The 16,229-nt window shown below is 39.4% G+C and overlaps 2 protein-coding genes across 2 annotated transcripts in view; both read left to right on the plus strand.

Moving 5' to 3' along the window:
- LOC148070144 (ubiquitin-like modifier-activating enzyme 1) overlaps positions 1-16,229 on the plus strand; it is a 280,272-nt gene that overhangs the window by 185,901 nt on the left and 78,142 nt on the right. The window lies entirely within an intron of this gene.
- The window catches only part of tex264b (testis expressed 264, ER-phagy receptor b), a 47,963-nt gene that overhangs the window by 22,530 nt on the left and 9,204 nt on the right, over positions 1-16,229 (plus strand). Inside the window, exon 3 of the mRNA XM_087801278.1 lies at positions 6,054-6,213. Within this exon, the coding sequence (XP_087657404.1) occupies positions 6,054-6,213 (160 nt within the window). The remainder of the gene's footprint in view (positions 1-6,053; positions 6,214-16,229) is intronic.

Here is a 16,229-nt window from a genome sequence, read left to right on the forward strand (position 1 = left end):
ATGCATTCTTCCATCAATCAAAGCTGTGTGGGCTCAGTAGGTATTGAATCTGCTCCGGGGCTCATTCCTGCACTGTGCTCTGGAATCAGGTGGATGTGGAAAACCTTTGAAAAATCAATAATGCACAATCCCTTCCCAATTAAAGAGACCTACATATGCCCAGTTTGTCTCCGCCATTCCACTGAAGGTCTCATTATTTAGCTGCCCTCTGCCCTCCGCCTGCCGGCCAAAAGATTCAGAGGAAACGACCTTATGGCTCCTCCATCCTCGCGGGGTATTTCGTCAACTCCAAAAACATTTACTGCCCGTTTCGTGCGTATAAAACTGAATACCGGGGTTCACCTCAGTAATGGCCTCATTTTAGACATTTGTTTATATCTGCTTTTAGATTCCTCAAATACACACACCGTTGTGTGTCTCCCCGTGTCACAGCGTGTCATGAAGTGTGTCAATCCTGGTGTTTACTTCCATTTGAACCCCAAGAAAAGATGAACCTCTCATTTACTGGGTTATTATTATTCCACATGCAGCCTTCGGAAGCATCGTTTAATGCTTCTTCAGATTCCAGCCGGGATCGAAAGCCGCAAGCCTTTTCTGTATTCCAATCCGTGCCTTACTCGGGTGTGAAATCAAAAACCTTTTTAGCTACTTTAGAACTTCAGTTGATCCTACTTCAGCCCATTTTATACAATCCAGGAAACATTGTGAAAGTCCATTCACCACATTCAGAGTTTATTGAATTGAATTTTTAAGTTTCCATCTACAGTTAAATCTAAAGTTTATTCTTGTTAGGCTGTGAGTCTCTATTGAGATACTTAGTTGCACTATGTGGGTGTAGGTACTATTGTGGTCTGCCTTAGCATTAAGGTCCAGGCACTTCCTATATGATGACTTTGTGGACGAAACTTCAATTGATCGTTTAAGTTAACTTTGTACAACGCGTATATAAACAAAAAGACAACCTTAGTTAAACAGATTATTTTCCAAGAATCTGTCCGTTCTGTCACCCATAAAAGGAATGTAGGATTTGCAGAAATGTATTTGACTACAAGTAAGTTACTCATTACTGTACATTTTAATACAGACCTTCAAGTGACTAAGGGGGGATCACCAAATGAAAAGCTGTTTGAATACTAAAGTACTTTTCGTACTTTCTTACATACATTGCTATCCCTAGAGCAGTGATTCCCATCCTGTGGGCATGGGAAGGTATTGCAAGTGGGCCTCAAAATCGTCTCCAAAACTGTATAAATTATGTATAAGAGTGGATGTAATAAATAAAAATGTTAAAACTCATTAAGTTTAAAAGGATTTTAAACATTTTCAAATATTATTTTCATTATATTGTTTTTCCTTCGAGTATTATACAAGTGACAAGGAAATGAGCATTATAATGCCTTCGTATTTATGGGGTTGGAGGTGGGCCCCAAAAGTTTTGAGACTTAAAAGTGGGCCTTGAGTTGGAAAAAGGTTGGTGTCCACTGCTCTAAAGAGGACTGCTTGGTCACTGGAGTCGCTGCCCAATGTTTCTGTTATTTCACTTTTATTTCAATTTTATTCAAAGTGTCTTATCATAACAAAGTTATCTCAAGACCCTTTACAGTTGAAGTAATACTATAGTGTACAAAGGAAAAGCGGATCCCAGCAACTCAATAATGAGTAGAGCAACAAAAAAAAAAGTCATTCCTTTAGAAGGGAGAAACCTTGAGCAGAACCAGACTCATTGTTGTCGGCACCCTGGTGGCACCCGCTGGGAGGAAGGATGGGGGGGTAGACAGATGGATAAGGAGAGGAGTAAGGGAAATTATAGTGAGAAAAAAAAGGGGAGAGTGTAGGAGAGTCCATGGAGGTGCTGGAGAGAACTCAGGATCATTAATCATTTTATTTTTTTTATTTATTTTTTGGTATATTGCTCTTGCTGTTGTTAAACCGAATTTCCCCTCACGGGACAAATAAAGGTTCCTGATTCTGATTCTGATTCTGATTGACGTGGTGGAGGTCCTGGATCAGCAGCAGCTATGGAGGTCGAGCCCTGGGGCTCCGGGAGAGAAATAAAAAGTGTGGTTTTAAACTGCACAGAGTGAACAACAACACGTTTGGTAACCAAAGCCACAGGAAAGTTGCTTTATTGATTTAATCATATGCTGTTTTAGAAAGTTCATGTTTGGCTATTTTTTTGGCCAATTATCCTGAACTCAGCCGAGCTAATTTATTCTCCGTTCTTCTCTCACTTTATCCTCTCGCTTCCTTTTCTTCATCCCTCCGTCTCCTCTCTCCAAGCTGGTCACAGCAGCAGGTCGTCAACACTGAGTCTGGTTCTGCTCCAGGTTTCTGCCTTTCTTCTTCCCACTATCTTCACGCCGTGATTCACTCATTGTTGATTACCAGGACTTGTTTTTCCTCCCTTATAGTTTTACTTAAAAAGTGTCTTAACACTTTTAAAAAATTCTAGAACCAGATGGAAATCAGGAGCAACTGATTATTTATATAAATTATTTATATATTTTTCAGAGTTAGTTACATTTAATACATATTTACTTAGTTGATTCAGAACTCTGCAGCCAGAATTCTAACCCGCTCAAGTAGAAGAACTCACATTTCTCCGGTCCTTAAAACTCTTCACTGGCTTCCAGTTTCTTTCAGGATCAACTTTAAAATTCTGGTTCTTACTTTCAGATCTATTCATTGTCGGGCTCCTCCTTACATCAGTGATCTGATCCAGCCTTACACCCCAGCTCGGGCTCTGAGGTCTGTGGATCAGAATCTACTGATGGTTCCTGAACACGGCTCAGGACTAGAGGAGAGAAATCTTTTCAGGCTGTTGCTCCTAAGCTTTGGAACGATCTTCTCTCTCTTTGCGCTTGATGGATCTACTGACTCCTTTAAGAAACATCTTAAGACGTTTCTATTTGTTCAGGCTTTTCCTTGAATTTCTCGAACTCCTGTGTTGTTCTCAGTATTATCTTGATCTTTAAAGTATGTACTTTTTTGAGTATTGTTTTGATTGTTTAAGCGCTTTGTGACCCTGGTCTGGAAAAGCGCTATATAAATAAATATTACTTATTTACTTAATCATTAATAAGAAGTAAAAATAACATTTTAAGTGTTATAGTTTTCCTATTTTTCACTACTTCTTAGGTACTTCTACTTCCATCTCATTATAGCATTTTTCATTAAATGTCATTCCTCTACCTCCCATCTATTTCTAGCTGGTTGTCACCTTATGATCTTTTCATTTTCATAACAATTTATATGATAATGTGCCAATGATTGAGGCACGCTGGGAAGTTAATATTTTCATCTGACAAAATTGGTGAGCAGAAGATTTTTCAATCTTAACCAGATTGGTTGACTTGACAAACACTTACGTGACTGAAACCGCTTTGAAAAGTTTCTCTTTTTATTTGTAGCAGAGAGAAGAAGCTTCTCTTCTTCCTCCACTTCTTTTTTTAAATTGGGTCACTTATTACAGGTGTTCCTGGTTTTGAAAGTACACACATAATTGACGACAGTTAAGTTGATGGAACTGACAAGCAAGCCCGGGGAAAGCCGGTGCTGTCATAATTGGGCTGAGAGACAGATGGTGTGACACAGAACGTAGTTTGAAAACAAGTCTCTCTCTCAGCGGTTATTTTGTGCGAAGACGCTTCGGAAAAAATCATTCCGCCGATCCATATACCTGTCAGTCCACTTAGCATACTTTGTCACTCCTTTAACTCTGCCATCACGTCCTCCAGCAGGGGACAAAAGTACGCGCCGTATCTGTCAAGGCATTCAAAAAAAAAATCTGGGAAGATGCAAGTCTTTCGCAACACAAGTGCCAACATGTTATACATAATTTAGCATTTATCTGGAGGACTTGTCAAGAAGCCTCACAGAGGACATTTTAAAATGAACACAATCCACCTTCCGTGGTTCTGGGCGTTCGGATCCCAGCGGCTCACATCTATTTAATTATTACAAGGAATGCAGGTCAAATTGAAGGAATCATCCATAATGGCTGAAACCAAACCATGTCAGGAGTGGGTAATTAAATTCCCTACGGGGCCAGGGGTGTCAAAATAAATCATACAAGGGGCCAGTTTTATTTAACATCCAAAGTCGGGGGCCAAATTAAGTCTGATTTTGATATTGTGTGTTTTTATTTGGGGGATCAACCTATTTGAATGATCTCTGGGTTTGTTCCCATCAATTCATGTCCTTCAACAACATGTTTTTTTCTTTTATTGGGAGTCTCTATATAATTGTTAATGTGAATGATCTTGGTTCCTTATCTTATCGTTAACACTAATATTTTTATATTATAATATACGTCACGATATCAACATGAACATTAATCTACTTTACAAAACAAAAGAAAGTTTAAAAAAAATAACATGCTTTTAAAGGCAAGAAAAGTCTGCACAAATAAGAATGTCTTAAGATGTTTCCTGAAAGAGTCAGTAGATCATCAAACACAGAGGAAGATCGTTCCAAAGCTTAGGAGCAACAGTCTGGAAGGATTTCTTTCCTCTGGTCCTGAACCGTGTTCAGGAACCATCAGTAGATTCTGATCCACAGACCTCAGAGCCCAAGCTGGGGTGTAAGGCTGGATCAGATCACTGATGGAAGGTCTGACCATGAATAGATCTGAAAGTAAGAACCAGAATTTTAAAGTTGATCCTGAAAGAAACTGGTAGCCAGTGAAGAGTTTTAAGGATCTGAGAAATGTGAGTTCTTCTACTAGAGCGGCTCAGAATTCTTGTTACAGAGTTTTATGTTAACTGCAGGCGAGACAGATCCTTCATTTTTAGACACGAAAATAAACTTTTACAATGGTCTAAACGAGAAGACACAAACGCATGTATTATAAGCTCCAGATGGTGTTCTGACAGGTTTAGAGATTTTCCTCAGTTCAAGGAAACACATTTCTGCACCAGAGACATCTTTGAGACGTCTTTGTCAAAACAACACCCAGGTTTCTCAGGCTCAGTTTGACAAACTGACCTAAGTCACCCAAGTACTGACTCAACCCTGGAAATGTATCATCAGGAGCAAAAACAAGAGTTTCAGTTTTGTCCACATTTCGCTGCAAAGAGTTTTCACTCAGCCATTGTTTGATCTCTAGCAAACAATCGACTGAACGGTTCAGCCTCTGGGGCTCAGTTTGAGTTGCAGATGTGTCTACTTTGAAGGAAAATGAATAGTCGTGTAGAACGAGAAAATAGCAATGATGCAAAGACAGAGAAATGAAATAAAATGTTGTGCTTAATCTACGAGTTCATGAGGGCCGCATAAATAAGGTCAAAGGCTGTGTGTGGCCCCCAGGTCTGACCCCTAAGGTTAAGAGGCCTCAAAGCTAACAAGTGTTCTATTTTTTAATTCAGGAACATTCTTGAATACTTGCATTTGTTTTGTCAATGCTAACCATTCTGGTTGTGAGAAATTAATTGAAATTAATCATTCCCCGTGATGGTTTTATTCACCTGGACTGGCTGAAAAAAAACAAAAAAAAAACCCTCAAAATAACGAGAAAAGTTACATTTTTAATACATTTATTTTATAAATTACTCAGAGTTGCCTGAGCCACAATTCCCTTCCTATCTGCAGCCGCTCTACACAGAGTCTTTCTTGGATGACCCACCTGACCCAAAACATTTCTTTTTTATGGGTAACATTTTGTGTTTATGTACACTATGAGGTTCTGGCGAAAGGGATTATAGCGTCGCTCGGAATTGTAATCGTGTCCGAAATGAGATTGTAACAAGCATTAGCCGTGCATGAGTGGAATAACAAACCCTGGTTATGAAAGGTTAATGAGCTCGGAGAACTGGTGTCTGTCATGTCATACAACCTTCTGGTGACGGAGTGACGGAGTGCTGCAATAATAACACGGGTCTGGAGAGAGTTGACAGAAGCCAGAGTGAAGGTGTCTCTGATCTTAACTTAAACTGCTGTTGAATTGTTTGTTATTGTTGATCTCCTTGTTTACACATATTTGTTATGAGGCGTCATTAGAACGTGTTGATGAAATGCAAACCAGCTCAAGTGCTTTGTTTTTGTTTTTTTTAAAGAAAAGACGACTGTGTGCTCATCCATTCTTGGAGATCCATAGACGGGGCTTGATCCAATTCATGGTTCCCTTGGCCAGACAAGGAGACTTCTATGTACCGGAGGTCCGGCAGGTCCAGAGGAGACTGTCGGAGGACTCGCAGTCGGACTCGATAATATCAGGTGAGTTCAGCCTTTTTCATTATGGTCGCGCTGGAGGACAAATTCCTAGTTTATTTACAAATGCATTTCAATTAAGATGTACTGAATTTAGGGTAAGTTAAACAATTTAAAGTGATATTTTACCCAAAATTCAAACGACACCCATTTTCTACTCATCCTCATGTCGACCTTTTCAAAGTAATCTGTTCATTTTTAGACGTATAACTAGTGATGGTCTGATGAAGCTTCATGAAGCAGCATCATTATGTTCCACTAGATGGCATCTCTGCACCATTTTCCTTTGTTTTGAACAACTGTTCTAATGAAAATCCATTAATCCCGAAAAATCATTTTTAAACTGATGGCGCCACCTACTGATCTTTAAACAACATGACACTGTTTCATGAAGCTTCACCAGAACATCACTAGTTATAGCCGTATATATATATATATTGTTCAGGGAAAAACGTAAACAAGACTATATTTTAAGATTGTTTGCAGCAGAAATTTAAACAATAACATGATACACAAAATATTTTGGGTAAATATTGCGAGCGCTTCCAGTAGACAGTACACTATCGAGGCTTCAATACAAGAGGGATGTTACAGACGAGCAGTCTGGAGGTTATGGATGTTTTAAGTGTCTTTTTGGATAAAGGTGAAGACGAAAACAACTGGGCTCCAGTCCCTACATTAAAATGAACAAACATTTTTGTCTATAACTCTTAAAAGGAACAGAGTATCCTGAAAATAATTCCAACTCTTAGTCGACATGAGGGTGAGTTGAAAATGAGTGAAGTTGGAATTTTGGATGAACTGAAAAAAAAAAAGTTCTGCTTCTGTCATTTTTTTTTTTTTGTTTTAAAAAAATCCAAGGTTCCTGCCAATCCTTAAAAAGTCTTAAGGTTTTGTTCTGACGCCGGTTTGTTGGAGAAGTATCAATAGGGAGGAAAATTTACATTTGGATTAAACAAGAAGTAACTCAAAGATGACGATGCTATTCTTAAACTTTTTTTTTTTTTTACACAGTAGAAGATATTTACCCAGAGTACTTCCTGTCTATATCGCTTGTTATTCTATAACCTTCTGCTACAAACAAAATTAAAAGATACAGTAGACATGCTTTTTTTCGGAACAATTCCTCTCATCAAGGCTACAATACAAGATGGACGTTACAGACGGACAGTATGAAGGTATTTATAGGTTTTTAAGTGTCTTATTGGACGAAGATGAAGACAACTGAGCCCCAGTCGCTACATTAAAATGAACAAAAAATGTTGTCTATAACTCTAAAAAGGAACAGATTACTCTGAAAATAATCTAAAACCTTAGTCGATATGATGGTGAGTAGAAAATGAGTGAAGTTTGAATTCAAGCAAGGAACCGGGGAACAAACACTTCTTTCACTGCGTTCTTAAGAGCGCTGCTAAGAAGATCATAGCACTTAAGAGTTTCTTAAACAATCTGGGAAACCCGGCCTAGTTCGATTCAGGTGCCATGAGACACAGTTTGAACGAACCCTGACTCCATTAAGTTCTCCTGGTGAAGGATCTCGTCGACCTGGACTTAACATTCTATCACGATAGCTTCACATTTGGCTGAAGGAATTGGAAAAAACGATCAAATGTGCTTCAGTGTTAATCTGCGTTCTTTAAGATGGACTCGAAGCATGTGTCCCTCTTGTAATCCCCTCCTGAGACGATAAGCTAACAAAGGTTTCGAGAGAAATACTGGACTCATCCGGTTCACATCCAACCATGAGAAACTTAATTTCAGCAGCATATGTCTGTGAGGTGAGACGTCTGAGAATCGGACCCTGTTGCCCTCGATGTGTGGTTTATGAACAGCTTGCGCGGGGAAACTGTGATTGACACCTTCTCGAGTGTTAATGAAAAGCCCGAACCACAACAGTCTGCGGCGACGACGCTCCACCACATGCCGAGGAGGAAGACCGCGACCGCTGTTTGTTTTGTAGATCAACTTCCGACCGAGAAGTGATCGTGACGAGATTCGTCCGGACACATATGAACCCTCGTGAGAGAGACGTGTTTAAAATAAGTTACACTGAATGTGACATTTACAAAGTTTAATTTCCTCATTGAGAGGAACATTTGATTTAAGTAAGATGTTTTCTTTGTATTATCTTGATGTCATTTTAAATATAGTAATTCACGTACATTGTTGAAGGACTTTTAAGGTAAGGTAAGGTAAGGTAAAAACTTTATTGAAATTGTTTTTTTCCAATAGCCAGCAACTTTTTTTCATAAACAATACAAAGTAATAAATAAAAATAAAATAAGAAGAAGAACATAAAGAGAAAGAACAAGATGACACAATCTAAGTCTAAAGATAAAGACAAAGAACATAGATCAAAGAAAAACAACAAAGACAAAGGATACAAAGACTAACATGGAACAGAACATCCAGATACTCTCACTCCACTCCTGCCCCCGAACTCAGAATTGTACAATTTAATAGCCCGAGGAATGAATGAGTCCCTGAGTCTATTAGTGTTGCACCTGGGTAGGAGCATTCATGCTCTCATTCTGCTTCTCTGCTCACTGATGACAGTGTTCAGAGGATGACTGTCATCATCCATGATGGACAGTAGTTTTTTTTTTGTTTTATTTCTTCGAAATATTGACATAGTAGGACAACACAAAATAACTAAGATTCAAAAAGTTCATGTTCTTAAAAAATTCTAAGCATTAGGGTTCAACTCCAGAATTCAAGTATTTTTTAAAACAAATAACTCCACTGCTAATTCTTGTGCATCACATCCCACACAATTCAATCTCTTGCTTCTAATTCTTCAGTGAAATTATTTTCATTCCAGTTGTTCGTAGCGGTGTCAGAAAAAACATCTGTGGCTTTCAAATCATATTTTCGATTTTTATTTCTTTTATGGTTTATATTTCAATAAAGTCAACTAAATTAACTACACATTCTTTAATTTGATTTTAAAATGTTATTTATAATTAACAGCAGGTGTAATTCCGTCCTCCGCAGCTAAAGTAAAACTGAAATTCCGTGAGATTCGGCGATGACTGAGGATGAGAGGATACAGTCAACTAAACTAGCTTTATAATCCTGATGTTTTGGATGATTTTCAACCAAAAGAGAGTGAATTTAAGTGACATGTTGTGACTGTTCCAATGCCCCCTAAAATGGTTCAGAAAATGATGAAAGTGTATCGATATACATCGTATCGAATCGTGAGATAAGTTTATCACTACAGCACTGCTGGTCCAGAACTGATTTGTTACCAGTCCATGCAGAAAGATAAATCTTTTTCTGTTGTATTGATTATTACTGTCTGAAAGGTGTTTTATTTGGCTAAAATGACAGATTTTCTCTTGAACTGAATAATGTTTAGAGGCTTTTTTTCAATTTTATTTTTGCTCTTTTTTTTATCTGAAGGTCAGTCCATTAAAATAACTACACATCACCCTTCCTTGATACAAAGACGTTTGGAGGCCACTTGTCTGGTCTACAAATGAGTGCAAGAGCTTTAAACGCCTTTTCTATACTAGTTTATCGTTCACCAATTAAAGAACAATTGATCTGGAACGTGAACGATCAATCTGGACAAATTAAATGGGGGCGTTTCTTTTTTTAAAGAAGGAAAAACAAAGTGCGTCATGAGCCAGTGGGGAAGAAGTCTACAAACCATCCAGCAACTGATCCGAGTTGAACATATCAGTCTCTTGCATGATGGGGTTTGACACCCACGATCTTGTCACTTGACTCAGAGGTTGGTGTGAACTCAACACCAACACTCATCCGGAAGTAACTCATTAGGTTTTTGACACCAAACGTGTTACTTTATTTATTAGTTCAATGGTATGTTCAATGTATAAAGAAGACATTCCTAATGCTTGTATCTATTATCCTTGTGTTTTTCTTCAGTGAGCTGTGAATTAATAGAAAGAGCCTATAATGGATTCAGGGCATTTTAATACATTTATTACGTCTGCTTTGTGAGTCAAACAGAAGAAAAAATACATGTTGAGTAATTCTCTGCATTCTTATATAACTAACACAGTTCAAGAATACATGACACACAATTACGTAACACACACTGTTCACATGACGACAAAGATTAGTGAGATTAATGTCACATACATAATGATCACATGACATAAATAATGTTTACATGACTCCCATGTATGATTCCATAAACACATGACATGCGTTATCTTCTCATGACATACAGTACATAATGTTTACATGACACCCATGTATGATTCCATAAACACATGACATGCATAATGATCACATGACATATATAATGGTCACTATAAACCCACAAGTGATTCCATAAACACATGACATGCGTTATTTTCTCATGACATACATACACACACTGCTCACATGACCACAAAGATTAGTGAGATTAGTGTCACATGCATAATGATCACATGACATGTATAATGTTCACTATAAACCCATAAATGATTCCATAAACACATGACATGCGTTATTTTCTCATGACATACATAATGTTTACATGACACCCATGTATGATTCCATAAACACATGACATGCATAATGATCACATGACATGTATAATGGTCACTATAAACCCATGTATGATTCCATAAACACATGACATGCATAATGATCACATGACATGTATAATGGTCACTATAAACCCATGTATGATTCCATAAACACATGACATGCATAATGATCACATGACATGTATAATGGTCACTATAAACCCATAAGTGATTCCATAAACACATGACATGCGTTATTTTCTCATGACATACATAATGTTTACATGACACCCATGTATGATTCCATAAACACATGACATGCATAATGATCACATGACATGTATAATGGTCACTATAAACCCATATATTATTCCATAAACACATGACATGCATAATGATCACATGACATGCATAATGATCACATGACATGTATAATGGTCACTATAAACCCATATATTATTCCATAAACACATGACATGCATAATGATCACATGACATGCATAATGATCACATGACACCCATGAATGATTCCATTGGCACATGATTCCATGGCTCTTTCTTTAAAGGCGCCGACGAGGACGGCTGCCTCTTCCAGTAGCTCCGCAGCAATTTCTATAATTTTCTGTTTTTTATTAATTTTTTACTATAATCTTTTTAAATGGATACTTTTGAACATGGAAAGAATCGTCTTGTTTACTCAAGAGAGGATCTACTGTCGCTGAAGTCAATGGCACGGGCTGGAGATCGCCACAAGATCCCGATCGAACTTCAGCGCCGTTACAGAGGCTGTCGGGCAGGGAAGCGGCTAAAGGCTAAGCTGAAAGTCTCTTGTTGTCAAGATTTAGAACTGTTGGCTGTCAGCATGCGTCCATATTATCTACCGCGTGAGTTCAGTCACGTGATCGCGCTGTGTGTCTACATTCCTCCGAGCGCTGCGGCTGCATCTGCCTGTGAGAAGATCCACACAATGACAGCTCGACTTCAGAATCAAAATCCTGACGCGTTTATCATCATCTCTGGAGACTTTAATCATGCCAACCTGGACTCTACTCTGCCTACTTTCCATCAGGCCGTGGATTGTCCCACCAGGAATAACAGGACAATTGACCTTCTTTATTCCAACTTGAAGGACGCCTACAGAGCCAAACCTCTTCCTCCACTTGGAAGGTCCGATCACAACCTGGTCCACCTTCAGTCACAGTACACTCCTCTGGTGCAGAGACAGACTGTGACCACTAAGACAATCAGAAAGTGGACACCAGCTGTGGAGGACGCCATCAGAGACTGCTTTGAAACAACAGACTGGGATGTGCTGCTGAGGTCTCATGGTGAGGACATCGAGGGACAGACACACTGTCTAACAGATTATTTAAATTTCTGTTTGGACGTTGTCGCCCCTACTAAGACTGTCCGCTGTTACCCTAATAATAAACCGTGGGTAACAAAGGAGGTCAAGGATGTCCTTAACAGGAAGAAAGTGGCATTCAGGAGCAGAGACAGGGACGCCATGAGGTCAGCTCAGCAGGAGGTGAAGCGATGCTTGAAGGAGGCAAAGGACACCTACAGGAGGAGGTTGGAGGAGAAGCTGAGCCGAGAAGAAATAAGAGAGGTCTGGGATGGTGTTAAAACCATCACTGGACACAAGACCAAGGCCTCTCTGACTGCAGTGGACACGGTGGATGAGGCAAATGGACTGAACAACTTTTTCAACAGGTTTGAGCAGGTCACCTCACCCTCACTGCTGCCCGCCTCAGGACCTGCCCCACCTTCTTGTGCCCCCCCCAGCTCCACAGAACCACTTCCCAGCTTCACCTCACTCCAGGTACAGGATGTACTTCGGAGGATTCGTCCAGGGAAGGCTGCTGGTCCTGATAAGGTGTCTGCTCGACTGCTAAAGACCTGCGCTGCTGAACTAGCTGAGCCACTCCAGCATGTCTTCAACCTCAGTCTACGGCTGGGGAAAGTACCAACTCTGTGGAAGACTTCCTGTATCGTTCCAGTCCCTAAAAAGATCCGACCGAGTGTGCTGAACGATTACAGACCGGTGGCACTGACTTCGCAGCTGATGAAGACACTGGAGCGGCTGGTCCTCAAACATCTTACGCCACAAGTCCAGCACGCGCAAGACCCCCTGCAGTTTGCCTACCAGCCAGCAGTTGGTGTGGAAGATGCCATCCTTCACCTCCTGCATCGGACCTACTCCCACTTGGATAAAGGAAGCGGTTCAGTGAGAATCCTGTTCCTGGACTTTTCTAGTGCCTTCAACACTATCCAACCCACTCTGCTGCAGGACAAACTGACTAAGATGCATGTGGACCCTGGTCTGGTCTCCTGGATTACGGACTATCTTACTGATCGACCACAGTATGTCAGGCTGAAGGACATCAAGTCTGACACTATGGTGTGCAGTACAGGAGCACCTCAGGGGACAGTACTGGCCCCTCTCCTCTTCACCATCTACACTTCAGACTTCTGCTACAACTCAGAGCTGAGTCTCGTCCAGAAGTATGCTGACGACACTGCCATTGTTGGATGCATCAGGGACAACAGCGAAGACGAGTACAGGAGTCTGATACGTGACTTTGTGGACTGGAGTGAGAGGAACCACTTGCAGCTGAACACCTCAAAAACCAAGGAGCTGGTCTTGGATTTCGGGAGGTCCAGGACAAAGCCACGTCCAGTGTCCATCAGAGGCGACGAGGTGGAGATAGTGGACAACTATAAGTACCTCGGTGTGTGGATGGACAGTAAACTGGACTGGTCCTGCAACACAGACCATGTGTATAAGAAGGTTCAGAGTAGACTGTACTTTCTGAGGAGGCTTCGTTCATTTAACATCTGCAAGAAGCTCCTCTGCATGTTCTACCAGTCTGTGGTGGCCAGTGTCCTGTTCTATGCTGTGGTGTGTTGGGGTGGAAATGTGTCCAAGAGGAGTGTCAACAGGTTGGACAGGTTGATCAGGAGGGCTGGTTCTGTGGTTGGAATGAAGCTGGACTCACTGGTGACAGTTGCTGAGAGGAGATCATTGAACAAACTACTGTCCATCATGGACGATGACAGTCATCCTCTCAGCACTGTCATCAGTGAGCAGAGAAGCAGAATGAGTGCACGAATGCTCCTACCCAGGTGCAAAACAAATAGACTCAGGGACTCATTCATCCCTCGGGCTATTAAATTGTACAATTCTGAGTTCGGGGGCAGGAGTGGAGTGAGAGTATCTGGATGTTCTGTTCCATGTTAGTCTTTGTATCTTTGTCTTTGTTGTTTTTCTTTCCTTGACCTATGTTCTTTGTCTTTGTCTTTAGACTTAGATTGTGTCATCTTGTTCTTCCTCTTTATGTTCTTCTTATTTTATTTTTTATGTATTATTTTTTATTGTTTATGAAAAATTGCTGGCTATTGTAAAAAAACAATTTCCCAAAGGAGACCTCCTGAGGGATCAATAAAGTTTTACCTTACCTTACCTTACCTTACATTTATATTGATCATATGACAGACATAATGATCACATGACACAGATAGTAATGTTCACATGACAACCATACATGGTTACATTAACACATGATATACATAATGATCAAACTAAATAAATAATGTTTGACTGTGGTTGAAAATTCTACGTTTTTGATGCGATTACAACAAAATGGTATAATATCGATTGTTGAAAATTAACTACAGATGAAAATGTTTGATATTAGTAGCAATTTATACAATTGTAAGTCAGTATAAACAACAAAAAGTGTAAGATTGCTTAAAAATACATACATATTTACTGAAACTGATGACAAGATGAGATTTAAATACATACAAGTCAAACCATTATACACCACATCTGTGTACTGAGGAATATTAAAGGGACCGGAACTTGAGATTTCAGGCACAAACCCTCCAAGTGCTACAAATATTCTACCCTGGGAATTGAACCTCATCGGCAAACGTGTCACATTGCAGAGCAGATCTTCAGTCTCGTGACAGAACCTGATGTGTTTTCAAGTCAAGCAGGTCATCGGGCCTCGCATCAGACAGGGAGCTCTGTCGCCCCGCTGACCCCGTCACTCACTCGCACAGGAGCCTCCACTTTAGAAATGATGTTTTTATTCAAAGATGTTGCTGTTCTTATCTCCACCAAACAGTAAACAAAGCAGTCAATCATCTTTCCCGTCCTAGAAAGTGTTATTATATAGTCGGCTTTCATTCATTTGAAGAGACAGCGTCATTCTTCATGTGTTCGTCTAATGATTCAAAGTCTCTGTGATTTGCTTTGATTCCTAATGACGTCGTTAATTAAACCAGCTCTACAGGGCATTGATGCGACGCCTACATTCGACACATCCTTAATAGATGATTATGCTTTTTAAATGAGGTTGTTTTTTTAAATAAACACACATCAGGATGATTAAAGACTAGAGTCCGACTATATTTTATATTTTATCTCTGTCTGTCTGAGACAAATACGCTCCATGGTGCCAATACAGCAGAATTCATAAAAACTGTTTAATGTGAAGTTTGATAATAATAATATAAGAAGATATTTAAGACATTTAAAATGCATCTTTTTTTTCAGATGTCAACAAACTTCATTTCCAGTTCTGGGCATTTATTGTGATGTTTGATGTTAAAACGTTTTTTTCTAAATTTGATTTTTTATGATAATTATTAGGAACATAACTATGGAAATAAAGAAATGGGTGGAGATCTTGCGCAACTTTCTATAGTGATAGTTCACCCAATTTTCTACTCGCCCTCATGTCAATTTAAGGTTGGGATTATTTTCAGAGTAATCTGTACCTTTTTAGAGTTATAGACAAACATATTTGTTCATTTTAATGTAGTGACTGGAGCTCAGTTGTCTTCATCTTCCTCCAAAAAGACACTGAAAAACATCCAAATACCTCCGTACTGCTCGTCTGCAACGTCCATTTTGTTGTGATACCTCCGGGTAAATATCTACTTTAATGTCTACTCTGGAAGTGCTTGACATATTTACCCAAAGTTTTTCCTGTCTGTGTAGCATCTTAGCCTTTAAGATTCTGCTAAAAACAAGCTTAAAATATAGACTTTGTAATTGTAACAATTCAATTCATATTACACCCAATTTCTACTCATCCTCATGTTGAGGGTTGGACTAGCTTGACATAAGGGTGAGTAGAAATTGAGTGTAATATGAACTACCACTTTGAACGCTTTGAAACGATCACATACGTTTATCGTTGAACCGTGTTGTTGCTACATTATTTAGGTTTGTTTGTAAGAAAATATGTTTTTTTTAACTTCTGCTTTCAAACATCATTGGAGAATAACCTAAATTATACCAATTCAAATCTACCACAATGCAAGATGATCTCCAGACCACAGTGGTTCCACTTGATAAGACAGAGATAAGGAGGTTATAAACTCCAACTGTTTCTCACCAAGGATTTGCATGAATAGACAAAACGCACTGTAGGAAAAAAAAAAGTATTAAAGGAAAACTGAAAAAGCGAATTAATGTTTGAGCTAAAATATCTATTTAGTTTCATATTAACCTTAAAACTG

Source organism: Callionymus lyra, chromosome 10 (assembly GCF_982586985.1).
Source record: "Callionymus lyra chromosome 10, fCalLyr1.hap1.1, whole genome shotgun sequence".
Lineage (NCBI taxonomy): Eukaryota > Metazoa > Chordata > Actinopteri > Syngnathiformes > Callionymidae > Callionymus > Callionymus lyra.